This window comes from Labrus bergylta, chromosome 7 (assembly GCF_963930695.1).
Source record: "Labrus bergylta chromosome 7, fLabBer1.1, whole genome shotgun sequence".
NCBI classification, from domain to species: domain Eukaryota; kingdom Metazoa; phylum Chordata; class Actinopteri; order Labriformes; family Labridae; genus Labrus; species Labrus bergylta.
In genome coordinates this window covers 25,247,957-25,275,925 of record NC_089201.1, presented here as the reverse complement: position 1 = coordinate 25,275,925, position 27,969 = coordinate 25,247,957, and the positions used below count along the sequence as shown (strand labels likewise).

At 39.8% G+C, this 27,969-nt stretch overlaps 2 protein-coding genes across 6 annotated transcripts; one reads left to right on the top strand and one right to left on the bottom strand.

Annotated features, from left to right (window-relative positions):
- The first annotated feature begins 282 nt into the window (after window positions 1-282).
- eps8l2 (EPS8 signaling adaptor L2) lies at window positions 283-22,172 on the top strand. 4 transcript variants are annotated; one of them, XM_020631359.3, is made up of 21 exons: window positions 283-511; window positions 3,885-3,935; window positions 4,386-4,432; window positions 9,354-9,418; window positions 11,017-11,178; window positions 12,214-12,363; window positions 13,371-13,450; window positions 13,620-13,729; window positions 13,855-13,922; window positions 14,031-14,157; window positions 15,281-15,369; window positions 15,473-15,547; window positions 16,578-16,726; window positions 17,087-17,255; window positions 17,354-17,388; window positions 17,481-17,586; window positions 17,842-17,961; window positions 18,879-18,954; window positions 19,074-19,242; window positions 19,675-19,807; window positions 21,074-22,172. In XM_020631359.3, the coding sequence occupies exons 2-21, from the start codon at window positions 3,889-3,891 to the stop codon at window positions 21,149-21,151; spliced, it is 2,055 nt and encodes a 684-aa protein (XP_020487015.2). In that variant the 5' UTR covers window positions 283-511; window positions 3,885-3,888; the 3' UTR covers window positions 21,152-22,172. The 4 variants fall into 4 exon arrangements, with proteins under 4 accessions (XP_020487015.2, XP_020487016.2, XP_065813229.1 ...); XM_020631360.3 differs by having other exon boundaries at window positions 283-528; XM_065957157.1 differs by lacking the exons at window positions 283-511; window positions 3,885-3,935 and having other exon boundaries at window positions 4,223-4,432.
- On the bottom strand, window positions 22,022-27,758 carry fads2 (fatty acid desaturase 2). 2 transcript variants are annotated; one of them, XM_065957159.1, is made up of 13 exons: window positions 27,577-27,758; window positions 26,723-26,998; window positions 25,476-25,586; window positions 24,979-25,176; window positions 24,781-24,882; window positions 24,580-24,705; window positions 24,431-24,491; window positions 24,276-24,352; window positions 24,044-24,141; window positions 23,304-23,400; window positions 23,124-23,203; window positions 22,639-22,764; window positions 22,022-22,482 (listed from the first exon to the last, which is right to left on the bottom strand). In XM_065957159.1, the coding sequence occupies exons 2-13, from the start codon at window positions 26,921-26,923 to the stop codon at window positions 22,431-22,433; spliced, it is 1,329 nt and encodes a 442-aa protein (XP_065813231.1). In that variant the 5' UTR covers window positions 26,924-26,998; window positions 27,577-27,758; the 3' UTR covers window positions 22,022-22,430. The 2 variants fall into 2 exon arrangements, with proteins under 2 accessions (XP_065813231.1, XP_065813230.1); XM_065957158.1 differs by having other exon boundaries at window positions 26,723-26,961; window positions 27,577-27,757.
- Between the last annotated feature and the right edge of the window lie 211 nt (window positions 27,759-27,969).

Here is a 27,969-nt window from a genome sequence, read left to right as displayed (position 1 = left end):
ATAGGACAATTCGAGCTGGTTGTTGTTTCCTCTAAAGGTTTAAGATTCATTTATTTTTCATTGTACAACAAGCGTTACTTAACGAGGGTCAGGCTTATATTCCCTTTGGGGCACTAAGAGAATCTGATTCATGTAGTGCAGGCCAATGTAATAGATGGATGGGACACATCCAAAAACACAGCACGCACAACAAACTGAAAATTGAACCCACCCCCAGTGAAGTGTCCGTTAAGCCCCGCCCCTTCAGCTTGAGTTACCTGCAGACTCACCTATCACTCACCTGCTCCCGCGTTGTTGCCTCCTCAGTGACCGTGTGTCTGGAAACCGGCAACAAACACCTGCACTCTGTGAGATTTACAGTCTTGGATTGTAACTTCAGAAGAAAGTGTTACAAATATCGGAGTTTACCGGTAATCCTGGTTGTCTGCAGGCTGCGATGGCTGGCTGACTCTACATTGCGCTGAATTGTCGAAGTTTTGTCACCAGAGCATCCCGTTCGGAAAACAGCACTGTGAGTTCATTTGAGTGGTAAAATAAACTATTACTTCCTTGCTTTTCCTCATTTTCTGTCTTCTTTTTGTCGATCATGATGCTAAAAGCGTCTTCACGTCAAACAGATTGGCATAGAAATAATTCCAATTGACAAATCTCACCTTTCCCTTAGTGACAGTCCTGGAGCTTTCCATCATATTAGACTTTCTTCTTCATGGTGCAGTTGCCTTGTCGCCTTCAACGATATTTATTCTCAGTCTCAATGACACTTATGTCTGAATAGTGAAGGTGTGGTTGATTGGAAATGCCTTATAGAAATTTTAGTTTTCATCACATTTGGATTTTTTTGTGATCAAATTGATAGTTTTTGGAAATCAGTCAATCAGCTCATTTAACTTACATAATGTAACTCAGATAATCTTTGCTTGATTAAAGTTGCAAGAGAGCAAAAAAATGGCACATCCCAATGCATCCTGGATATAAATGACAACATTTAGCTCAGTCATGAGAGGTATGTGTTTTCATATGGTTTCCAAAATGTTCAGGAATAACCTCATAACATGCTGCTTAATAACAAAAAAAGAGAAACCCTGACTGCTTATTGTTGAGTAAGCCTTTTAGCAGGGTTAGATTGTTTTTTTTTTTTTCAGTGTGTAAAAAGAGTTAAGTTTAATGTGGACAAATGAGTGAAATCTGGGCCTGATTTTGTCTTGTATTTCTTCTCTTCTCTGCACTGATTCATTGAATACATTGACACAGTCGCACACAGCACCTGTATGTCCAGAATACACCTGTAACATCATTACCAGATGTCATAGCAGTGTAATGTGATTCGGCCAGAGAGCTGCATGGCTTGAAATACATACAATCAGATAACTCCTTAGAAAATGCTTATTCAGGAGGATGGAGCAAAGTCCACATCCATCATATCAGAGAAAGCTCATGTGTTTTCTTTTTTTGACGCATACATAACATAGCATTACATAAGCTATTAGGGAGGGGGGGTCAATCATTTCTAGTGTTCTTAAACAACATCAGATAGCGCTGATAATGGATTTGTGTGACATAATGTTTACAGTCTGTGATTTGTGCAGTGTCATATTGCAATTTGGATATTTCATATTTCATTCTTGAGATTTTAAGTTGACAAAAAAGGAAATCATTGCTACAAAAGACCATTCTACTTCATTTTTGTTGTCAATACAGATCACATGACTGATACCACAAGCTCAAAATATGAGACTGTGTAGTCTGAGCCAACACACTTATTGCTCTCAAATAATGTTGTTGTCAGGCAAAGCAGCATGAATATAAACAGCACTTGTCACACCTCATTCCTTTGACGAGAGGGGAAAAAAAGAGCCAGATATTATCAGTAGACTTTTAGCTTTTGAATCAGGCTTAGAAATACATACGAGACCTCCCTGCTGTCATGAGTGAGGCTAAGATAAGCCTCCTGCACACTCCACTACTATTTGTGTTCCCATTATTGTTGGTGTAATTACCTGTGAATAAGGGGGTTGTCATTATTGAACAATGAGCACCTCAGGCTGAGAGGAAGAGAGGTGTGCGGAGAGCCTCTTGCTATGAGGTTGGCAACACATGACACCCAGCCTATCCTGCTCCGACTTCACCACCTCGCCTCCTGAAAACTGGCGGAGAGCCAGAGCTGGGAACAACAGTGTAGAGAGAAGATGACCAGAGAGATAAGAACAGCAAGAGGAAGTCTGCCATTTGTGCAGAATTGACCAAAGTATATACAGATTAGTTTCTGTGCTCATTTGCATTTCTCAGTTCTATTTTAGATTACGCCTAAATCCTATAACAAGTGTACGGTGCTGCTCCACATCAATCTGATTGTTATTGTTACTGTAGTGCTGGGTGGGAGAGGAGTTGTGATTTGGCCTTGCTTTGTTTCAGATGATACAACGGGATTATCTGTTTAGGGGGATTATGTTTATGATCTACAGGGAGATAAACTTGAGTGACCGCAGCTGTTACCTGTTCGACTGTTTACATTGTGAACGTAAGTGGCGTTTAGAGCTGCTCATTATGCAAAAGCACTTCTATAGTTAAGATAGGAGGTAAGGCGAGTCAAGAAAGTGACTGCTTTTGAATGCCTTCATGGACAATTGTTGTTGAGTTATTGCTATTGTGGGATGCGAGGTCAGTAGCTTACTTTACAGTATCCCCAACCCGTCCTCAAATAAATAATACAACTGAATGAGTCACTTCAAGTGATACATGAAGTCGCACAAGGTAAAAGGTGTTCGTTATCTCCTGTGTTAAACGAAGCCCACTCCAATGTTGTGTAACAGCTCATTAAGGTCCACAGTGAGAGCAGGCACTGATACAGTATGTGTTTGCTGTGAGCCTGAGATACAGTATATTGTATAACCTCGTCAGTGCATGCCTTGACAGGCAGTCACCTTCAGGCCCAGAGGGAAAGGTGTGGGACAGGTTGGCTGTCACTCATGGAAACCTGTCAGGTTTAGATATAAAGATCCTTTACATACTGTACATGTCTTTCTCTGTGTACATGTTAATTGTTTTTATTTATTTATTTTTTGTTCTACTGTGGACTAAAATTGTGTAACAAATGAGTCCAAGCCAAATTTCTCTTGGAAAAAAAAGTGTTTATGGTATTAATGTACTTTATCGTATTTTATCATACTGTATTATCATACTGAACTGTACAATACCATACCGTACAGCATTTTATATCCTTGAAGCCATTCTTATCAATAAATAGTTAATGGCTTTAAAAAACAGCTAATTAATTAATTGCAAGGTATATAGATATAGACATTAACAGAGTGGATCTAATTACACAGAGCATATCAGCCTGCTGTCAGCACCAGTACAGGCCCAACACCTGGCTCTCAACAGAGGAGCAGGCTGTGTTTTTTAGACTACCCCTTAACTTGAATTCACAACCTTGAATAAGAACTTTTAGCTTCTTACACTTTAACTCCAACTTCATTTAGGAACTCAACAAAAGAGTAAAAAAAAAAAAAAAAAATCATAAGATAAATAAAGTTATATTTGTTTTTTTTTATTCCTGTATTAGAGAGACATGACAGTGAATAGAGTCGAAAACCACAAAGAGAGAGAGAGAGAGAGAGAGAGTGGGGAATGACATGAAGGAAAGGATCCACAGGTTGGATTTGAACCTGGGCTGACCTCTTGGGGTAGGACTGTGGCCTCTGTGTATGGGTCACGCAAACTAACTGCTGCGACAGGATTTAAAAGGTCCTCATGGATAAACAATGCGTGTTTGTTTTGGTAGAGAGCATTTTAATCCTCCCTCCTAGCCTCAGCCCTCTCTGTCTTCCATTAACACTCACCCTGATTCCTTCTCTGAAATGTATCCTCTCTGTTTCTTTCTTCAGGTGGATGCCTGAAATCATGAGTGTCCTGGGACCTCAGTCGAGGCAAACCAAGTAAGTGTCACACACATTCCTGACTCCCCTAACATTTACCTTTCTGATTGTATGCTGACTTACTGTCACTCATCCCAGGGAGAATCACTTACCTGGTATGCAGAGGGTGCTGTGGGTCAGGGACCTTGGGCACAGAGCGGCTCTGTTGAGAATTGTTTGCTTTGCCTGGGTTCCTGGCTCGAGCCTCCCACACACAACCCCCCCTTCCTCCCATCTCTCCCTTTTCCACTCTCTCTCCCTCCCTGGCTGGTCCATATGCTCAGAATCTCAGGCTAATCTCATCCAGTCCTGGCTTGTCTGCTCACTGTATATCACAAATATTTTTTTTGCGTTCATGAGAAGTGACAGTGTGGGAGTTTCAGAGGGTTTGGGACACTGTCATCCGGAGGTGCAGGGGGTGAAGATGAAGAGCATGCAGCGTAACCTCGTTTCTTCTTCTTGTCATTGCAGTGGAGTGGCCAGATCCGACAGCAAGATCAGCGCAAAGGCCCTCTACGGTAAGCGACAACAGAGGACGTTTTTTTATTCTTGGCCCATTTTCAAGACTTAACTTGCTCTTAAATCTACCCTCATTTATCTAGCATGAGTCATATACTGGCTGTTTACAGCTTAAAGCTTACAAAGGTCATACAGTCGTACTGCTTCCAGTATACAGATTCTTCATTTTCTATTATTATTTCTATGTTTAAAGTTTGACAATATTCAAAACATGTCTCACTGTCACAAAATCAGGGACATACAGTATTTTCCTGATGGCTAACTTTTATTGTAGTCCATAGAAGTATCCAAAATAACTCAAAGATGAGCCTAGTATTTCACTGTGACATGTTTCTTCACTACGGTGACTAAGGGCACTGTAGTAAACTTCAGTCAGTCCTTCATACTTCGTCTTGCGGCTGCAGCCTAAATGAGTATTTATCTTGAAATATACCTTAACTAATGCAAAGTTTGCTCGTATTTGAGCAATGTTTGTTCTTGGTGTTTTACAATTAACTTTTGTGTATTTGTGACCAAATTCGAAAAAAAAAAAGCATTTTCCATATACTGTACTTAAGAACCAAATAAAGCTTATATTGACGGCCTTATCCTTTGAGCCTGCTCCAAACTGTAAATCCTCAAGCTGTGGACGAGTACTGTAATTCACTCAAATCAATACATCTTTCAATTTGCAATGCAAATGACTGGTCAGGAAATCCTGCTCTCTCACTCTGCTGCATGCTGCTGCAGCTGCACGGCCTTGCTGACCTATCACAGTCTTCTCCTAAACACACACACGCACACAGTGATAAGTGGGGGCCAAGGTCCTGCTGAGGGGCCCTGTGGAGCTCTGGCTGCTGACTGTCAGACACTGAGAGACACATGAGGCGACTGGGCTCCTGAGGGGAACAGCTCAGTGCCAGGCCTGCACAGCTAGCTTGGATTTGTTGTCAGATGCATCTTTCCATTGTTGTTTGTCTGCACTTTGTACTCGGGTTGTGTGCAGGCTTTTTTTTACATGCGTACATAATTTAATCCATCGCCTGGCTTCATCACTAATAGGTTATGACTGTGTTAGAGCTTATCATGCAATTTTATTTTAGCTGTGGCATACTTGTGAAAGGGTGTGTGTGTGTGTGTGTATGACTGAAATGTGTTATGTTGCATTGGTAGGGTGTGCCTGTTTTTAATGTGTGGTTGGAACAGGGTGGGGATGCCAATGTCATGTAGGTGAATAAAGGAAGCATTGAAAGAGGTGGACTCTGGCCCTCTGGTCCTGCCTGTACTACCTCAGACATGAGCTCACTGGTCCCTGCCGGCACCTCCTTCCTCACTGTAACATAGAGGGACATTGTGCAGCATATCATAGGCTCAGATAGAAACGTACACCGAGGTATGACAGAACAACTTGCTCTTATGCACGGCTTCACCGTTCTAAATATAGAATGGCCTGAAATGACAGACGATGCTATTGTTGGGATGCAAGATGTTCCCTTACCGCCTGACTGTGCAGCTTGTTGTCTGTGAAACAGTCTTGTGCTATAAGTCATCCAGATAGCCACAGGAAACACCCACTCCTGGGATCCCTGTGAAATATCTCTGGGTTTTTTTTTTTTCCATTTGCTGGTGTCATTCTGTGTGGCAGATGGTCAACACTACCTCCTCTCTGCAGGATGAAAGCAGCGTGTCTGTCTTGTCCAACCAGAGTGGACAATACTGTGCTCAATCCAAAACAGGGACAGATATTTGGTTTGCTTGCTCCTCGCTGAATAAACATGTAGTGGAACAACAGCAAGAGTCGGAGATCAATCTCCTGTATGCAAAAACTCATTACACAGTGCTGGGTAGCAGACAACTGATGCAAATGTTGCACACGTTCCTCCTACCTGATCTATTTGTTATCAGCAGCAGAGAGGCAGCAGCACATCAGAAACATCATCCCAGGACTGATTACACCAGCAACCTTTTGAGTTTCTGAGTTTGTTGTTGAGGAGCATGTCTCTGTCAGGTCAAATGTGTTTGGGCTGTGAGACTGAAACTTGTTTTTCTTTGAAGTTTGTGTCCTTATTAAGCTGTGTCTGTGATAAATATACCTCTTCATTTCTCAAAGTCTGCCTTCCCTATGTAGCTCTCGTCTTGTTTGTGCCTGTTTCTAGAGCTGTCAGGGGCCATAATTTACAAAGTCATGTTTGTGTAATCATCATCAAACAAATGCACAAAGTAAACCTTATGTTACCATTATTTAGAGAGGTAGGAATGGATAGAGCACTTGATGAATTAAACTGAAATGTGTGATGATTCAGAATTTTCCAGTGACATTTGGTAATCCAAAGAGTGGCCTGTGATGACATCTAGATATGAGCTTGTGCTAACACAACCACATATTGTTTGTGTTGTTAAGCTGCTTGGACTCATTTAGTGTTATAAGGATTTGAATGCATCAAATGAGACTCAAATTCAAGCAGTTCCCTGACACTATATATCAACAAAAATGTTCTTGTTTGTTAAGTAAGGTAAATATCAGAACTAGGTTTGTTCAAAAAATGGAAGTCATTAAGAGGCTGAATTATCTGATTGATACAAGTATTGTACTGGTTTGATGATCTGCCAAGCAGCCATGTTTAGCGCCGGCCACTGACTCTGGAGAGTTCTGAGGATCTGCCCATCTGCCTGCTAAGTGGCTCTTATTGCAAGCTGTCGCGGCACTGTGAATTGATTGGCATAAAAGTCAGCCATTAATAAGACATGGGGGGGAGCTCGACTTTCAGAACGACACCTGACGCTTGTAGTTCACCTGTGTAGAGCCGAGCAGGAAGGACTCAGCAGAGAGGAAATGGCAGGAACAAGAAAGACAAACTGTTGCGTCATTATGACACAGAGAGCTGTTTGCGTGGAAAGTTATCACCTCAGAAACCATTTTTGTTTGTTTACATCACACTAAAATGTCAATAAGATCGCATTGAAATATAGCACTGACATAGTTTTTGTTAAGTGGCGCACTAATGGCAAGGCTTTTGTGTCACATTCACTGCAAAGCACATAAAGAGAAACATGGCTGAATGTCTTTATGAAAAAAGATGAAGCGGAGTGGCATCAACATGTTGACTCTATTGGGTGGGGAACAGAGAAAAGGAGACCTGATAGGAGACCTGGCATCAGAGTTGATGGGAACATGCTATCAGTAAACCGTAATTGTTACCTGCAGACTATTCACCTGGTAAATAGGTCAATGAGTCCACTGGCATACTCATTCAACATCGGCCAGTTTAAAAGCCATGGTCCCAGCCAACAGTAAACACAATCCTGACAACTCTGCTGTTTAAAACATTATGTTTCACCCAGTTGCTGCAGTGTTTCAATTAAAACTCAAAAGATCAAAATCTGTTTTCAATTTCTTGTACTTAAAACAAAATGCAGTTAACTTTAGCATCTACTCAGGGGCTCACAACTTTGTTACAGTTATGTTTTGGGTTTTATTTGTCTTAAGATGGCAGCTTTTTTTCTATTAACAGAATAACTGAATGAATTCACTGCGCAGCAGCAAACAGACACTCGTCACAACTAGGTTTAAAACAAAGAGGTTATATTGAGGAATTCATGATTTTGTAGAGACCAAAAACAGCTAAAAAGAGAGTGAATGTTTGACTTGTATTATATTAATCTGTTAGAAAAAAAAGGATTATATAATCATGTTGATCTGTTTCTGCTGGATCTGTCAACAAGCACATCTTCACTGTAGTTTGCTGTATCAATTTAAAAGCTGACCCAAAAAAAATCTTAGCACCCCCAGTCCACATAATACACTGTGTGAAGTCTTTTCAGGTTTTATCATAATACTCGTGGTTGTGATTTAAAATGAGCATTTTCATTTTAAATTAAAATTATTCTATTTTTTTGTCACTCAAAGCTATTCAAATCAGAATATTCAATCTGAGTTAAATCATGTTTCCAGCAGAACCATTATTGTTATGGCGACTGTGGCTCAGTTGGTAGAGTCATTGCCTCTCAACCAGAAGGTTGAGTGTTTGATCCCCAGCTGAGAATCATTGCAACCTTCGGTTGCGGTGTATGAATGGATTACTGTTGTACTTACTCTCTGATGTACGTCGCTTTGGATAAAAGCGTCTGCTGTAAGAATTGTAACATTGTAACATTGTTGTTATTGTGTGGAGTTGTATGGCAGAATCAGATCTGCTATAATCACCTGAAACAACTGATTTAAAATCAATGGCTGTGCTATTCAATAGTTTTATCCTTCAATGATAGCATTTCTGGCTAAATCGAAATACTTATTTTTCCTACTAGAAGGTTACCTTTGACATGTTTACAACAATGAGCCACAGATGAGGAAATGTTGCTTCATTGATCTTTGACACTGCTGTAAACCTGATTGCCAGTAAACGTAGTAGTTATTAATGCGATAAAGGGCAAATGAAAGCATAAAGTTTTTTTTTTTTTAATTTGTGATTTAATAATTAACTTTTCAGATTGACCTGTTTGTAGTTTATCTGCCCTTTCACTTTTGGACACAAGACGATCCTAAAAGATGGAAAAATCTCCACTATAAGAATCTGGCAAAGAAGAGCAACTTTAGATATGACCGCACTGATGATTTATTTTATGTGTTAATAAATTATCATGGGTTTAGTAGAATCGTCTTGCTAATTCTTGAAGTAAATGTGTGAATATCTGCCAGTGTATCTGGCCTAGATCTGGTGTCAGCCCGTGAAACACAACATAAAATCATTACGTGTCCTCTTTACTTCCTTATTGCCCATCTGGTCTCTACAGCTCGCACCTTTATGTTTGTTTCATTCGTTCAAACGTGAAAATGTGGACTTCAGGTCAGTGTCACTGCTGGCTGTTTACATTGTTCATAAATAAATGGCAAGCTTGGGGATTTCTCAGTTTTTAAATCTTTTTTCTTCTTCTTATTTACAGAGCAAAGGAAAAAATACTCCAACTCCAACTATATCATGCATGAGACGTCGCAGTATCATGTTGAGGTAAGCTCCGTTTCTCTGTATAATTCAAGTTAAGTATATCATTAAGACTATTTCTGTATTTTATATCTGTAGTTATTAGTGTTTGGGAAGTGATTAAATGCATATTTATCAGATGGTATTAGGACTGAGTCTGGAAATTAAACGACTCAGTGTGATCAGTGTTTGATACTTATAACCTAAACTCAATATTTAGGTTAGAGATTATTTTACTTGACCAGAAATTAAATATTTAAGGAAACCTCACTTTGATACCAGACATTAGCATTGTACTATGTCCTGTTTTATTTAACTCCTTTAATGTACTGTGTTCATATGTTTTCCCCTATTTGCATTTGGTACCTCTTCACCTGCCCTGTGACTTGAGAGGTGGAAAGGCATGGAAGATATAAAATGACTCGACAGATAAAGGATCAAAGAGCAAGGTTTAAAAGTGTATTAAATTGAGCAATAGATTTTGGAAATCGAGTGGCTGGGACAGAAGACCTACTTGGAACTATTTCTTAACACACCTAACCATAAACTATCAATATGACAAAATAAAAAAGTACAATTTACTATAAATGTAAAATAAAAAGTAAAGGTCCCTACTGTTATGGTGGATTGATCTCTTGCCCTGAGATAAAAAAAAAGTGGCTCACTGGTTAATCTCTGATTTCACCTCGCTTCAGGAACTCTGTCACAATAAAGCAATCAGATCTGTGATTGCAGGAGTGGGTAGCTGGTGTTTAAGGTTGGAGTCGTGCTTTAGGTCAAGGCGGGGTGAACCATGTATGTGTGAATAGTATTTCTCCAGATGTCTCTATTATGTCACATGGGCAGTTCACAGATAACAACCTAGCAGGCAGCGGTTCAGTGTGGATCAGTGGAAGTGCCTATAATGCAAATTTTTTATCAGATGACAACGACAGTAAATCACAGAGATTAATAACACTGTCAGGTTGATGCATAGTGAACCAGTTCATGTTTTCTTACAGGTGATATCTGTAAGAAAACTCGTCTAAATATAAACACAGTAAAAAAAGGCTCACATTTAGGAAATAGTTTCACTTTTTGAGAAATGATACTTGGACTCAGCCTAGATTTGCTAAGCATTAAGATGTTAACATATGAAGCAGCCTGGCTTGGTTTTCTTACCAATAGTAACAAAACTTTATCATTGTCTACATTTTTTATTAAACAATGTACAAAATCATAAAAAAAAATGTTTTTAAGGTGTTTACCTCACAGGCTTAATTTCCTAGCTAGGAGCAGTTGCTAGAAAGCAAGTGGAGACAGCTACTTCTAACTTAGATCTAGAGATGCTGATACATGAGACTTTATTTCAGCTGTAAAAAGATCCCAAACTAGCTTTCTAGTCTTATTGATGAGCTAAGGTAACTGGCTTCTGGCTCCGCCAACAGGCAGACGTGGTGGTGTCATTTCTAACAAATAAACCTTTAACAAATGATACAATTTTACTTTATTACAGTCAGTTAAATGAGACAATGTAGGGCTATATTTCTTATTACTCTGGTCAACTTTCAAAAGCACACCGACCTTGCCTCAGTTTATGTTCGTCGATGGACATGGAGTAAAATTTCTCCCGGTTTCCTCCTCAGCATCTATCCACGTTCATTATGGACAAGACAGAGTCCATCACCACGGTGGATGATGCCATCAAGAAACTGGTCCTTCTGGACTCCAAAGACAAAATCTGGACCCAGGAGATGCTCCTGCAGGTCACCGACAAGGCAGTCAGACTCCTGGACTGTGACACACAGGTACAGCTATACATCTGTGTTTTTTTTTTTAATGAAAAAATTGTTACAGTTACAGTCAACAACTTGTGGTATAGCAAAACCTATTGTTGGCATGTGTAAATATATGTGCTGTCTAGTAAAGTTATACAAGTATCACATTCTCACATGGATAGATTCAGAATTTTGGGCTTTTTTAAACTGAAAGATTGCATTAAAGAGTGCATGCATCATGTTTGGAGGACGCATGTAACAGAGGCTTTAAAAGCTTAAAGATTGAAGTTGAATAATTGGACGTTTTGGGTAGTTTGAAGTATGAATATCTCAACCTCAGTGAATCCAAATTAACCATCTCTCTTAAGTCTTGCATTTGTCCTGTATAGTAGTACATTTACTCAGTGAATTCTTTATGTTTTAGTTTTAAATAGTTATAGTTTAAAATGGTTATTATTTGAAAATATATATGATGTATCATTTACCAGGAGTGTGTCGTTAATGGCAGAAATGAATCTTTGACCCTGAAGCTACAGATCCATTAATATTAGATATACTTGGTGGGGAAATACATTTGTTTTCTTGCATAAGAGATTGGGTAGTAGATTTATACCTCTCTCATTTCTTATTGTTGCACACAAACAAAGAAACCTGCTCAACCAGCTTCCAGTTAGCTTAGCTTAACTTTCTTAGCTGTGTCAAAAGATTTGCACTCAACATGATCAAGTCAAACATGAGTTAGGAAAACAATATGTGGATTAATGAGATTTAGAAGTGCTGGGAGGATAATTTTCATATTGCTGTATAGAGCCATGCTAGTTGTGCCTCCTGTCTCTAGGCTCAGTGCTAGGCTATGCTAACTGGCTGCTAGTGACAGCTTTTAATCTGCTGTGCTGAAACAAAATGTTGAAGTATTCCTTTTTATTATGATATGTTCTACTCATATTTATTTTAAAGTCTATTTCTAGTCGTGTTTCATCTTATTAAGAATACCTTATATAATACAGTATGTGTCGTTGTTTCTCTCTTTTAACATCTTATGGTTCCTCTGTTGTGCTCCATCAGGAGGAGTTGGAGAACTTTCCTCTCCCCACCATCCAAATGAGCCAGCCGGTCCTGAATCAGACACGTTACCCCTCTGTGCTGCTAATTGTGTGTCAGGACAATGAGCAGCACAAGCCAGACATCCACTTTTTCCACTGTGACGAGGTGGAGGTGAGTCTGAGTTTGACTGTTACAGGCTGGGCTCAGTTGCCGTCCTTTCTTGTCTGTGCATGATCAGTTGGCTTTGTGTTTGTGTCGCTTATAAATCCAAGCTACTGTTGTTGCAGGGCAACAGGGCCAGGTCAGATTTCAGCATGTTTGGTCGCAGTATGCTTGTGTGTGTGTGTTTGTGTGTGTGTGTGTGTGTGTGTGTGTGTGTGTGTGTGTGTGTACGGAGAAATTTTCCCTTACCCTGAAGTAGTGTAACACAATAACTCATCATAAAGACAATTGCCTTCTGTAGTTCAGAACGACTGCTAATGCAAAGAAATGCCTTGTAAAAAATGTGGATCATAAAAGATCTAAGAGATCTGAACATAATGACCTTTGGATTTATCTCATAACTCTGGCTTTTTATTGAAAGACTATAAATTTAAGTGGAGTTAATGCTCATTAAAATGGTGATACTCCTGTCATTCAACGAGATGAAAGAAAATAAAAACTTAAATGTGGTTTTGGACCAGAAAAAGCATTTTTTGTACAGAGTGCATCAAAAGTCATATAGGGAAACAACTGGAAAACTATTTAGCTAAATAGCAAAGGCTATTTTTAGATTTTAAGGTGCAAAAAGTTCACACTGCTGACCTTTCTAATGGGATCCACTTCCTGAGCTTTGTGGTTAAGATGATCAAAGAGACAAAGACTGATAAATAGGAATGTATTTGATTTTACTCTTAAAATCTAATCTAATCTCTATCTGTCAGCCTATAAATCTAAAATGTTCAGATATATTTTATAAACAGAAACAATTCACCATGCATGCCAACAACAACATACTCTTCAAACAGATGTTAATTGTTCACTGTGTTCCGGTTGGAGCTTGTGGTTTATTTTATCGTGCAAACCTCCACATGCAATTTGGATTCAAAAGCAACAACAAAAGCTGCTATGGCGTGACTTCCAGTGAAACTGTGTACTAGATCCACTAAAACATAAAAGTGTGATATCCCCTTTTTCAGGCTGAGATGGTTCATGCGGACATAGACAGTGCCGTTGGAGACAACAGACATGGGAAGAAAATGAGGCTTCAGACACTGAAGTGAGCACACAGACACACACACACACACACACACACACACACACACACACACACATAAATAAACTTGCAATCATATAGAAGTCAAAGAAAGTGACTATACCTGTTATAAGAAGTAAGCTTACTCATTGTTGTGTGCTGTAGGGTTTAATGCCTCCCTCTCTTTCTGCAGGGTGAACCAGGAGAAAATGAAGCGTCACAGAGAAACCATCCTCCCCCCCTCCTCCCCTCAGGGCCCCACACCTGCTGCAAAGGGAAGGGTCGCAGCCACCAGCACACATGGTGAGAATAGCTGTGCACGCATACAAAAAAATGCCCCTTTTAAACACAGCTCCTTTTTTTTATTCAATACTCTTGTCTCTCTTTTTTTGGTCTGTTCATATGTCCTTTTTTATGGACTGATATAGACAGACGAGCTTCACAAAATGACTCCGAGTCACATGAAAAGCTGGCTCAGCACATTGAAAAAGATGTGGTGAGTGTATGACACCTGTCAATACAATACAGGGCTATTCCAGAATCCCATAATGCCCTTTTCTTCATGTTAACACTACGATTTGTCTCCCCCTCCATCCCTCCTCAGCAAATCCTCAACTGTGCACTGGATGACATTGAGCTCTTTGTGGCGCGGCTGCAAAAGGCAGCACAGGCTTTTTCTCAACTCAACCATCGCAACAAGAGTAAGAAGAATAAGAAGAAAGGACCAGCAGGTCTGTCCCCCTTTCTTCTTCTTCTGTGGTGGCACGAATGCAGTGACAATATGCTCATATTGCTCACAATGCAATGTTTGTGTCTTTTTTGTGTCCTGTGGCCCGGGACTCTCTTCCAGTGATGCATGTGTGGTACAGTAACAGTGGCCAGTTTTTTTCAGAAATATAATGCTCATCACTCAGCTATAGCATGACTCAGGTAATATTCTTACACCTGAGTCATGCTCTGGAAGTACTGATCTGGCATATTTGTGTCATGTTACACTCACAGAATCAGTGGTTTGAATTTGTCATTATCTGTAAACTTCTGTTGCCATGTTTTGTTGTGTTTTTAAATTATTTGGGAAATATTTGCAATACAGAAAGATGTATATTTTAGCATGAGATGTAGATTAAATGAGTCAAAAGTATCAGCAAAATACTGGACTGAAAGTAAATAATTATATGATTCCCCTTATTATTCCTCTGCAAAGTACTGGCAATGGTGTGATGCTGTGTTTTTATTTCCTCATAGCTCACTGCACGTGCTGCATACATGTGACTGATTCTGTCTGCCTGGTCAGGGGAAAACACACACATACAATTTAGAAACACTTTTACCACACATCATTTAGAGACAACAATATCAGAGTAACACACATTTGTGTTTCCCCTAGATACAGAGACAGATGTGCTGGAAACAATATAATCTTTGTCTAGACAATCAGGTTCTCAACTATGAGGTGCAGGATCAAATGCCTTGTCACTTATTGAAATTGAAAGAGTGGCCAATCAAGTGCTTTGTTTGATTGTTTAAAAATTAGTCAGTCTGACATTTAAAAAAAGAAGAAGCAATAATTCACATATTAAAAATCTGATTTCTTGGTTTGTGAGAATATTTGAACCTTTTAGGTCATGAGTTGAGAAACCCTGATGCAGCACATTATTTCTCACGCTCTTTTACTCTCTGGCTGGGCTGAACATCTGTGAAGTTGTTCATTAACTAACCATTGATGTATTTTAGGTTTCTAATTAAATTCAGGTTAATAACTATGACTCCAGACCAGAGAGTGAAACCAGTGCTCTGTGTGGTCTGGTAACTCTGCAGTCCCCGTGTGGTCATTGTTGCTCTGCTTGTTTACAGAGGGCATGCTGACCCTGCGCGCCAAGCCCCCCTCTGAAGCAGAGTTCGTTGATAGTTTGCAGAAACTGAAGCTGGCCTTCAACCTCTTGGTGAGATATCACAGCTCCTAACCCTTCTGTGTTTTTCAGTGTCTCTCAACTTTCTCGCCTTCCTCACTGTCTGTCTGTCTGTCTGTCATTGTGCCCCCTGCAGGCCAAACTGAAGAAACACATACAGAACCCCAGTGCATCTGAGCTGATTCATTTCCTCTTCGGTCCCCTGGAGCTGGTAAGAGCTAGTCATTTGTTCAGACCAATTGACAGTCTATGGTTCGGACTCACCCAAACAGGTTTATATGAATGAAGGCGGTTACCATGTGATGTCATCATCCTGAGTACTTGGTGATTTTTACTGTATAAATCTGTCAGGTTTACAAATACAGCCTGTCCTTACATACCCTCAGTGTTGACTGCTGGTTTTTCAAGCACATCTGACAGAAATACACTGATCTCCCTTACATTGACAGAATAAAATCACTTCAGTGTCGTAGTCAGACATTCCACTAATTGTTCTTAGGATTTGGGGCACCACACCCAGCGACGTGGCTCAGGTGCAGCCGCTCTTATGTAATGTTGGTTTTCTCAAGCCACAGTGCTCAGCCACACCTTCGATACTGCTGGATAGAAAACACAGAGACACTGGGATTAGGCTCCACGCTGACATGCTACCTCAACCTCTGGACATGTTGGATTTTTCTTGATAAGGTCAAGATAAAGCCGGAGCAGTAATATTCAAAGCAATGTCTCCAGGTCACTCTATCCCTGACAATAATTCTCCACACACAAAAGCTTCAGATGCATGTGTTTGTAAAGACATTCATATTTGAGTGTATTTTTAAAGAGATTTTTGTTGGACAGTATCTTGCTGTCAATATTGTATCTTGATACTGCTACATTTGACTTATTTTGGGCTTTTGTGCTTTCCAAAAGTGTCTTTAGATCCAACAGATGAAATATTATAAAGTTTAATATCTTCAATTATTACATGGGCTGAATTTCAAACCTCATTACATTTTCAGGATTGGCCTGAGTGTGTCAAGAGAACTGAAAGCTTGAAAAAATGTTGAGATGGCAACGTTTTGTCAAGTTCATCTCGTTAACTTATTGTTTAAGAGAAATTTAATCTACTTTAGATAAAAAATGAGTACATTTAAACGGTGTTTAAGAAATGCATTCACATTAACAGTATCAATGCAGACTCAGAAAACGTTTATGAACCAGATGTTTTGTGAACAGATTTGTACTGAATGCATTTACAGGTGCTGCAGAGCTGTGGAAGTCCTGAACTGGTGCGTTCGATCATTTCCCCTCACCTTTCCAAAGACGCTGTGGACTTCCTGCGAGGACACCTCACCCCCAAAGAGATGACCATCTTTGAGCTGCTGGGGGATGGATGGACCAAACCTAGGTACAGAAATAGATGCATGTCTATTAATTGATGCTTACATACACTGATTGCAGTGAGTTACCATTCAGAATGCTGCTCTGGTAAAGATGACCATTTTCATCTAGTTTTATTAGATTTTTAACCTCCTGTGTTTCCTCATTTAGAATTAATGATGGCCTTTACCTCAGTACCTGTTCTTATCTAGTTTACTTAGTTTTTGGATTGTGGGATAGGGGTGGGGGAGGGAGTCACGTTGTTGCTGTTTGCTTTATGTTGACGTAAAGCACTTTGTGATATATTTGTTGTATGAAAAGTGCTATACAAATAAAGTTTGATTGATTGATTGATTTGACCATCCTGTTCCCCTTTCTCCTCTTGCAGAGCAGAGTGGCCGAGGGATCAGTGCGCTCCTCCTTATTACCCAAAGTTTCGTAATGGCTGGGAGCCAGCGTCAGAGCTCTTCAGGACAGCCCCATGGGAAACAGAGGGACCCATGGCTCATCCGGGCCCACCCACCAGCCCAGATTACAGAAAACACTCAACTGAAGATGTAAGGGTTGTGTTTGTTAACAACTAGTCTATATCAACTATCTCAGATCCTAACGACTAGAAATGTGGCTAAACTTTCCTCTTTTTTTTTTTTTACAGTATTATGGAACTCATTCTTCAAACTCATCCAATGGGTAAGCACCAGTGTTCCTCACATACTTTTCTGTCTCTTTCAAACACGTAAATATATGAAACAGGAATGAGAGGATACCGTTTGTCTTTACAGATCTTATAATGGGATGCCCCAGAGTCGCAAATATGCCAAAATCCGCTACCACTTCGTAGCAAGGAACGCCAACGAGCTGTCAGTGCTGCAGGATGAAATCCTGGAGGTAGAACACAAAGTTATATTGGCTTGCCCTTCATGTGATTATTGACAAAAAAATGTAGCAATGTAGCATCCGATAGCTTCGAGCCTTCGTCAAGTTCAATAACTCAACTTTGCTGTGTCTGCTGTGCTAAAATTGTAAAATTGACCAGAAGCACTAAAGCAGATTCAGTTGTATTTCGAACAAGAGGTTTCAGAAGTAGAACTGCAGATCTCAGTGCTGTGGAGCGAGATGTGAAATGTGAAATGTGCTCCACAGGTGATAGAGGATGACAAACAGTGGTGGAAACTACGAAATCGCAGCGGCCAAGCCGGCTATGTCCCTTTTAACATCCTTGACGTTGTGAAGATAGAGGAGCCGGATGCCGTGTTCAGCCAGGTGACCTGCTGCACATACATCAAATCATCAACATTTCATTAATAAACTATCACCCATCAAAGTTTTCTGATAGTTCTGTTTAAACTCAGCTATTTTAGCAATCTATAATAGATGTTATGTCATGGCAGAGAATGTCCAGTCACTGAATTTTAGTTACAGAAAATGTTTTAAGGTCAATATTTTATATTAACATACAAGGCTCTCTGCAGACTTTAAACCCAGCCCAACCCTTTTGACCAGCATGCATTACAGCCACAATATGTAATTTTAACCTTCAACCTTCAATTATAATCCGTATTTCAAATGCACAAGTGCAGGTACTTTGTTAAGATGTGTCTGAATACATTTCTGTTTAAATTTCTTAAAATAATCTGGACACAATCAGATACCAGCTGTGCTGCAACGTGTGGAGGACTAATGATTAAAACAATAAATGATACCATCAGAGTAGTCTGTTAATAGTCTGCTGTTGATGATAGTAAAAAACATTATGCATATACATTTTATTTTAACCATAACCAAAAATGTAACAGACTCCAGGAATGTTTTAGAATATCTCTGAGCAAAGATAAACAAACAGTGTTATGGGACCTAAGAAAACTGGTCCTAGACCAGTGCGTCTTTGTGTTTAAACTCTCTGCACTTGTTGTGCAGTGATAGGTTCACACCATCAGTGAAACCCTGAATTCCTACAGACACCCACTGCACGTATTCATGCAGCATGCAGTTTCAACGACACCCTGCAGCAGCTCCTGCATGCATCTTATCTTCCTGGTGTCAAATACTTTCACACACATATTTTGCTTTTGGCTCCTGGGCAAAAATGTATCAACCAGAGTGAAAGACAAACCAGTTTTTGTAATAACACTGGCTGTGTTTGGGTTTCCAATGAGCTCTGTTTGTGTTTGCGTGTGTAGCAAGGCTACAGGACGTCGCCTCCTGGTACCCTGAACCATAGAGACAGCTTCAACAAGGGACGAGGCAAAGACAAAAGTGAGTGCACACAAACAAGTCAACAACATCAGACTAAGGATAAGATATTTATTTAAGTTGCTTTTACAAGTTGTTGCTCCTGTTGTGATATCTGGTACCACCCTGTTCCTGTGCTGCAGTGATGGATGAAGTCAACAGCGAGTTATTGATGAAGATCACTGCTAATAAACAGCCGCAAGCCAGGAAGTTCCGTGTGGAGCGACCATCAGGCAGCCAAGTACCGCTCACCTTTGACTCAACCCCGGAGCAGGTGACCACATGGCTCAAAATGAAGGATTTCTCCAAACCGTAAGTCACCCATGGTGCTCATCAATCCAGTCAATCAAATGACGTTTATAGAAGTTTTCCCTGCCACTGAAAGTATTAGAAGCTTATATATTTGGCTTTTATTTCATCAGTTTTAAAGCGCTGTCAGTAATAGATTTCTGGTACTTTACTTTTTGTTAGACATTTGTGATTTATTGAAAAATACTCACAAAATGTTGTGATTCCATCAGGGTCAGGCAAATGTTGCTCAGGTTTATTACCAAATACCTTCCAATGATTAATACAGCTGTACTTTAGGTTAGAAAACACTAGAAACTGAGATGGTGAACATTCTCAAAATAATATCTACTCAGTGTACTCAATAGTTGAATGTATGTTCAATAAAGGAAACCAGTAATATGTTTTGTAACATTGGGTGTTTGAATACTCTCTTCTGGACTCTCTTGTTTGCAGTACTGTTGAGTGTTTGGGGATCCTGACCGGAGCTCAGCTGTTCTCTCTCAACAAAGAAGAGCTGAAGGCCGTGTGTGGAGAGGAAGGAAGCCGTGTGTACTGTCAGGCCACCGTGCAGAAAGCACAACTGGAGGTCACTCGCTCACTCACTCACTCACTTGTTAGAGCTTGCAGGATAACTGTTTCCCAACTTTAAAATAAAGCTGTTTATGGGTAATGAGCGCATGTTTAAACAGCACTAGTGTGTACCTGGGCATGTGAGGACAAAGACTATTACAGGTACAGTTTAAGGTGTGGGTGTGCATGTGAACGTTATAATTAAAGACTGTTAAAAGGAAAATGATGAATCGATTAAACAATTCCCAACAGCTGGATAATTACACTATTACTCACAGACTTAACACACATCTCGACTTAATCATACAGCACTGGTCAAAAGAAGTACATAAAAAGCAATTACACCAGATTGTTAAATCAAAATATAAATTGAATGAATCCGTATGAGAATGGTATAAACTCTATTCCGGTAACTACTTACCTGTATTAGAACTAATTATTGTTTTAAATTAATTTATGACACGTAATTACATTTAATACATCATCACTGAGCATAATTACAATATTCAAGTGTTTTTCAGGTGTTTTGAGAAGTAGGAAGTATTTTCAAAGATGAGTAAAATCTCAGGAAAAAGGGTCTTTCCCATATTTCTAAAAATATTTTGTATGTAAGATAAAGAAGATGCTTCTGTTTGTCCTGGTCTCCTCTTCACCTTTACACTCAAACAGTTTAACAGTGTTGTTAAACTGTTCTTTCTGATTATCCATTCAATGCCAAGTGAAGACCTGTTATTTATCTTATAAGTCTTAACAAGCATTCATGATTATATTTTACAACATGTATCCATTCTTTAAGCATCCATTTGTATTGATTATGTAGTGTCATCCTTATTGATTCCCTCAGCATTAACAGAATCATTCACTGTGTATTCTCCTCTTTTCAATGCTCTGATGTAATATGGTTAGGACTTTTATGATGTCTATGCAGGTTATTATTTACAATGTATTCACTGTTATTTTCAGTTTTATCTTGTGTTCTTTGTATATATTTCCTTCAAAGGAACATTTTCTTTTGAGATGCTGTTGTTTTTTTGAAAATGTTAGTCTAGTGCAGTTTATAAAAGGTCCAGCTGTAGACGGCTGCTCAGGGTCACTATCACTCTCAAATCCTTCTGAATCTTCTTTGTAATATCTGTGTAGCGTAATTAATTTTTTAAGATATTAAATCCTAATTATTCCTCGGGGCACCACCCTTAAAAGTGTGGATCCTCAGTATTCAACCATAGAAAATGTGATTTTAAAAAAAAAAGGAAAGTTAATGTTCTTTTTTTTCCCCATACAGAAGTCCAGTGGAGACTCTGAGCTGCAGGAGATCATGAAGCGGAGGCAGGAGAGGATCAGCTCTGGAGGCACAGACTGATGGAGTGTGACAAACCCTCGTTCTTCCTCTCAGCTCTAACTGCAGCAGCTCCCTCAATCAGTCGACGGTTAATGATGACCTCCGAAATGTTGTATACATTTTTAGTTGTATATTTATTTTGTATCAATCAATGTGTATGTACAAGTGTTTTATGATGTAATTATAGTTGCTTTTGTTCTCTATCCTCGTGAAATTCTGTCGTATGAAATGATGTCCATATGCATAATGTACAGTATTTGTGTGTGTGTGTGAATGTGTGGATGTAATGGACGTACCAATATGTACAAGAACAGTCCATGGTTATGCTTATTGTCTATATTGCAGCTATCTACTGAATGATTTGTAGATCTTTTCTTTTTCAATTTAAATATGTGCCAGAATTTGTGACACATTTTCTGCTATATAGCCAATAATGTTCATATTACTGTGTACAGTTAAAACACAAAATAGAGCACGCTCTATAGTGATTCTACAGAACAAGTTGTTGCTTATATTCAGGATTTGGGCGAGCTTGCAGCACACAGACAATGTCATAATCCTTCATGAAGTTATTGTCAATATTAGTGAGGTACTATCAGTAATGTGTTCTTAAGCAGCATGATATGTTATGTGTAAACTACACTCTCACACACACACGCACACGCACGCACACACAAGTAATAACAAGCAAATGAGAGTGTGTTGTTCATGTACGAATACTTAAATGAAAGTTTTGACAAATATTTGTGGGGGGGTTGTAAATATCATGGGGCACACATTAAAAAAGTTAAAAAAAACAAGCTGGGTCAATCTTTGATATCACATCTGTTTTGTTTGTATATTTGTCTTGTGTTTGTCGGTGGATTTATTAGTCCAGAGGTGGAAAACAAATACAATCAGTAGAATTCCTTTAATGTACTCTGTAAGATCAAAACAAGAGCAGCAGGTTAAGTTTACAGATGCAAATCAAATGACGTGTAATTGTCATGTTGTACTCTTTTAAAGTGAGTTTCATTTGAAATAAAGAAAAAGAAAAAAAGCATCACTTTAAACACCGTTTTTACAAATGTATTTATAACACGATACAAACTGTTGTTGAAGACACTGTAAGGTGATGTAGAGAAATCCTGAGAGTGCTAAAAACACTGCACAGAATCCCAAAAGACTGAATTGTACTCTTACATTAAGAAATGACTTTCACACCAATAATTACATTATAAAACCAAACAGATACAATCAGTGTATGATGCTGAAGAGGAGAAAACAGCGCTCCTTCAAGGTGCAGTGTAGGAAATCCAACTCATTTGTGGAGATACGCATCCAGCCAGAGGTCTCCTGAGTGTTTCAGTGACCTGACAAAAGAAAAATCAGCTTCTAAGTGTTTTGTCTGTATTATTTGCACTCTAAGCCTTTGTTCAGGTAATCTAAACACAGCTGCTGCAGCCAAACCTTACAAACATCATGTGTTCTCTTTAGTACAATATTATCATCATTATAATAGAACTTACCGGATAACATCAGCGAGGCCCTGCCACATTGTTTTCACCTGGTAAGGGATGCCGTGTTTCTCACACAGAGCGTGGACAAGCGGAGCCACCCTGTGGTAGTTGTGCCGCGGCATTGTGGGAAACAAACTTCAGTGACAAAAGGGAAGAAAAAATCAATCAGAAAAATCATGTTATTTACTGTCTATTGTAAACAGCTGAGTTAAACCAGATAAATGTGACACGTCCTTTTAGAGGTAAACTATATCACTCGAAGTAAGACGTCTTCTCAAGTTATAATGTGCTGCATGTTTATTCTTTATAATTCGTTTTGACATAAAATACAGCAGATGTGAACGTCATGAATGTATAAAAGATCCTCATTGCTTTCTTATTTCTAGATAATTTCAGTGAATTAAAAAAAGACACTACAGGGGTGTTGAATCTATTTCAAAATGGCTAATGGCTCCTCCTGAACCCTCCATCCTGATGTTCAATAATTGTCTTACTGGTGTTCGATTTGGAAGTTGAGGTGTCCACTGAACCAGTCATTGAAGAGGGACTGCTCAATATTGCAGGTGGCCTGTAACTAAAATTGGAGGATGAGACAGTTAAGTGAAAAGATAGACGCATCAACAGCAGCACCTACAGGTGCTTTTTCAGAGACAGTATTTAGAGGATCCAGTTACCTGCATGGTCAGCCAGTCTCGGTGCTTCTCGTGGTCGATGTCCATCGGCAGGTGATTCATCTGAGTCACCCACACGAACCAGTGACTCTCCAAAAACCTGCCGTTCATAAAACACACCAGTAACCCAAAAATGTGTGAACAAGCTGTATCGGCATGAAGTATCACTCGTTCTCTAAGTTTATTTATCGACGAGTAATAAAACATCCAATATTTTTGAACAACTTTGAGATGGCCCTTTTCTGAAAAATGCCCTCACTTTCACACCTCGCTCCTTATTGGAAGTTCAGATGTCAGTGAATGATGAGCTTTAAAATGGTTTGGTGATGCATTCAGTGCGTGTGTTGAACTGTAGTTTATATAAGGGTTGTGTGTGTGTAGTTTGATGGCAGTTTAATATCGTACAACATTTATTTATCCATTTTTTTAGAGCTACCAATAGCAAACAGCAGCAGTGTAGTTTAGCTAAAAGAGAATACTAATTGTAATTCAAAATAGGAAAAAAAAAATCAAAAAATACAACAGGTTTTAAAAGAAAAGATTACAGAACATTTGAAGGCCATTGAACAGCGGGAGTGGCAGCTGGAAGTTAAAGTACGTAAGTAAAGACATTTTGCATTGTTTTTGTTATCCGTGTATCAATAAGTAGTGCAGGCATCAAAAAAGAATCTCGGACAAGAGTTTCACAGTGGATTAATGTTTCCAGAACAGTTTAGTGATTTAACATTATTTGAATGTTTTACCTGACAAAGCTGATGAGCGCCACAGAGCCCAGTAGGCCGTACAGAGGAATGTAACAGCACAGGTAGCGAATGTAAAAAGACATGGACCAAGCCAGATCCTTCACAAAGACGACAGGGTTGATTTGATTAAATATTATTCTGTTATTGTTAAAAATTCACAAGCAAGCACTTCATTAATCCGCTCCCCCCCAACTCATGTCAGCAAAGAGAACATCAGAAGACAGCTTCTTACCCCCCAGTCATGGCGGGAAATCATTGTGCGTATGATCTGAATGTGAAAGTAGACAGGAATAAGAAGCGGTGGGCCAACTAGAAGAGAGAAAAAAAACTGTTATTCTTACTCATTCATGTCACACATTTCATTTTTGATTAATCCGAGGAACATACCCAGGAGGAAGTACTGGTGCTGGTGATGATAGGGCATGTATTTGATCTTCTTAATGCCGTACTGTAACAGAAGGTGATGCAGAGTAAGCACAGTGACAAATCTAACGCTTGATTATACTGGATGTTTGGTGGGCTGTTGTGCTACTTGCCTCCACTGGCTGAGTTGCTCCAACCACAAAGACGTGCAGCATGTTGACATCAGGGTCCTTGCTGAAGATGTTGGGTTTAGCGTGATGCTGGAAATGCCGGTGGTTCCACCAGTTCGCAGACGCCCCCTAAGAAAAAAAGTCACTCAAAGCATTTGAACGCTTTTCAGAAACTAATTATGAAGACACGAGAAGACACGTTACCTTTACATGTCCAATGACAAACTTTTGCAGCATGTGGTTCCAGCTAGACTTCTTGAAGACGGACAGGTGGCCAAAATCGTGCTGCAGCCACCCGGCCTGCGACTGGAGAAGAAAAGGGAAAGTTTAACGTATGAAGTCTGTTTGCTGCAGAGGTTAATTCACAATTCCTTTCCTTTCGGGACAATAATGGAAAGTTACCTGAGCGGTCGCCTGCAAGATGGAACACAGGAGGGTCAGCGTCCAGCTGGTTCCCCAGAGCCAGATGATGAGCCAGGCGAGGGCCTCCAGCAGCAGGATGTGACCCAGGTGGAGACAGAAGAACAGAGGCTGAGCCCGGAACAAGCCCTCGCTCTCTGCCTGCATGCGTAAGCTGTGGAAATCCTGTATGATGGCCACCTGAGGAGAGAAGAAGAATTAGAAAGGCCATGTAAAACATTAAAAACATGTTTTCACTGATCATTTAATTGCAGCAGTAAAGAAAAGGACAAAAAGGCGTAAAGGCAGTTTGAGTTATTTAACGGCTAATGAAACATGAGTGTTCATGATCGAACTCTGTAAGACTCATGAATAAAACATCCCTGACTAACTCCTTTTCTCTTTTCCTCAGGTCTTTCTCTACGTGTCACTAAAGCTTCCACGTGAATAACATTGTGAGGTTTATTCATACAGTGCTAACAATCTGACATGAAGCTCACATTTTTGTCCCGGTCCTGGCTCGGCTCTGACGCCGCCAGCACTCCGATCTGCAGAGGTTTCAGAAACTTCTGCACAAACTTCACATCAGGATGAAAAGCAGTGAACGCCTCCTGGAGCACAAAGAGGAGAGATCCTGTCAGTGAGGCAGTAAGTAGGAGGATGCATTGGGATCAGATAAGTGAGAGTACCAACAGAGCAGAGTGAAAATAAAGCCCTGTATAAACATTTATATCCCAGAGGTATTACCAGAAAAACGTACTTCCATATCAAATGTGGAAGAACAAGTTCTGCCAAAATATGGCCACTGTGAGGTGTTGTTGTTGATAGGGTTGGACCAATATATTGATACAGTATTTTATTACTGTCCTGACTCATGTGATACAATAATCAAATCCGTGTTGTGATATTTTAATTAAGAAAAGACAGGATTAAAAAAAGAAAAGACAATGGAGTAAGGTAGTACAGAGGTGAAAAGAAGTTAAACTATAATGTTATTGTGTGTCACATAACATGTATACCGTGTCGTGTTGTGTCATGAGGGACCCTGTGATTGCCACCCCTAGATGTGGAGGATCATGTGGAAACTCCCTAAAGCACATATCATCTTAATAGTCTGTACTGCATTCAAGTTTTCTAAAAGAGAACACTTCCTTTACAATATCTTGAACAGAAAAATACAGGTAAAGCAGTGAAAGAGTGATCTCTAACAAGGGACAGACCAATACTGTATGTGTTAGACTTTTTTTTTAAACAGTGTGTAATTTTACTTATTTTAGCTTGTAAAACTTGAAAGACACCATCTGAGAAGTTTGGATTTGTAAAGTGTATCTTTAATGGTCCATGACCAGACACCTCAATGAACTTTTTTTTAGAAGGTCACAAGCAAATATTCTGAACAGCTTTTGGAACGAGGGCAAAATATTGTACAACCAAAGTGAAATTCTGGCTTAAAGCGAACCAGATCTGTACCCATTTTCTGAACTGTTGAATATTACATTTCTAATTTGGACCACAGCTCTCAGACAAATGTATTGGAGTAGGATAGTATTTTCCAGTAGGGTCTTATTTTTAGAACAATGAGGTGGAGAGAGAGTATTCAACAGTATGGAGAGGAAACACGTAAGCAGTGTACCTCAAACTAGTACCCAAGTAAAACCATTTTGACCACTTTGCTTACATGTATAAACATCAGAACATCTACATCCTCATAAAATGTGTTCAGTAGAATAAAAAGACATCGTGTTACCGTGGCATCCTCTCCAGCGTAGTGGCTGATGATCCTGAAGCCTCCTGGGTGTCTTTTGGCCCACTGTGAGATGTTGTAAACCTTTCTATCGATAACCAGCCACTGGTCATTCCTGTTGCAGTGACTCTGCACCTCCTCCCAGGTGTAGACTCCAGCAGCTCGTCCCTCTCCTGCCTCCGTCAGCTGGCCTCCACCCCCCATCCTCAGTATCCTTACTGTGTGTGGCCTGGATCCTCCACCTGCACAGTGAAACCCAGACAGACAAGAGTCTGACACCTGGATGTGAGACTGGTGGTCAGTGTGTCCTGAAGCCCACTAACAGACTGTGCAGAGGAGGCATTTACAGGAGCTTTTTAACCTGTTGCTCTGTTTCCTGTAAGCACCAAGCTGATTGGTAAGGAAGACAAAGCGCAGGGCAACATCTTCACTAATAATTGATGATGAAATCCGACAACCGGGAGGCTGCTGATAAAGCAGGGCGGATTTCCCCCATTTGACTATGCATCGTTTTATCAGCACGAACAATACACTTGAACGTAAATGCAACATGCTCATTATCAAATGGTTACATTCAGGAGAAAAAACACACACGCACACACACACACACACACACAGCCTATATAGTCCTAGGTGTGTCTAAAACCGTTCCTTTTTTAACACAGCAGGGCATGCAGGCGATTGGTCGCTGATTTGATAAAAATGCACTTTAAAGATAAAGATCAGAGCTGTTAAACTGCTAACAGCCTATCGATTAACGTTAACCGCTTTGTAATCGATTGATTTTACAATAAGCTACAATGGCAGACGTCGGGTGGCAGCACCCAACATGAAGATGAAAAATATTTCAGACTTACAGAGCTCAGATTTTGGGCTTCTGTTCCCCGGTATTCAGTCACATTCACACACCGATTCACTTTTATTCACTCCCGTTCCGTTCACATCCATTTTAAACACCAAACATCCCACATTTTTATCCTCAGACTTCCCCAAAAAAAAAAAAAAAATCCACGGACTCATTCACCCACTCATTCAGTGCGAATTCCGAGCGGATCATTCGAGGGTTTGCGGGCCAATCGGCGCACAGTAAATCCTGGAGCACAGACTGCTGTGCAATAGGCTCAATAAACAGCTCATCTCAGTGTCACTGAGGCGTCTGTGTGCACACGTGGAAAAAGTGAAGGCTACACTTTCCTCATTTACAGGACTACTATATGGTCGAAGGAGTTTGCATTAAATTAGCCTATTAA

Bases quoted from the DNA above. Each gene is read 5' to 3' on its own strand.
- fads2 (XM_065957159.1), bottom strand. From the start codon at position 26,923: ATGGGGGGTGGAGGCCAGCTGACGGAGGCAGGAGAGGGACGAGCTGCT. The intron at 25,587-26,722 runs GTAACACGATGT...TTTGTGCTCCAG, and splicing joins ACGCTGGAGAGGATGCCACG to GAGGCGTTCACTGCTTTTCA. The intron at 22,765-23,123 runs GTAAGACAATTA...TTGTCACTGAAG, and splicing joins AACTTCCAAATCGAACACCA to TTTGTTTCCCACAATGCCGC.
- eps8l2 (XM_065957157.1), top strand. From the start codon at position 4,270: ATGAGAAGTGACAGTGTGGGAGTTTCAGAGGGTTTGGGACACTGTCAT. The intron at 13,730-13,854 runs GTGAGAATAGCT...GGACTGATATAG, and splicing joins CGCAGCCACCAGCACACATG to ACAGACGAGCTTCACAAAAT. The intron at 17,587-17,841 runs GTAGAACACAAA...TGTGCTCCACAG, and splicing joins TGCAGGATGAAATCCTGGAG to GTGATAGAGGATGACAAACA.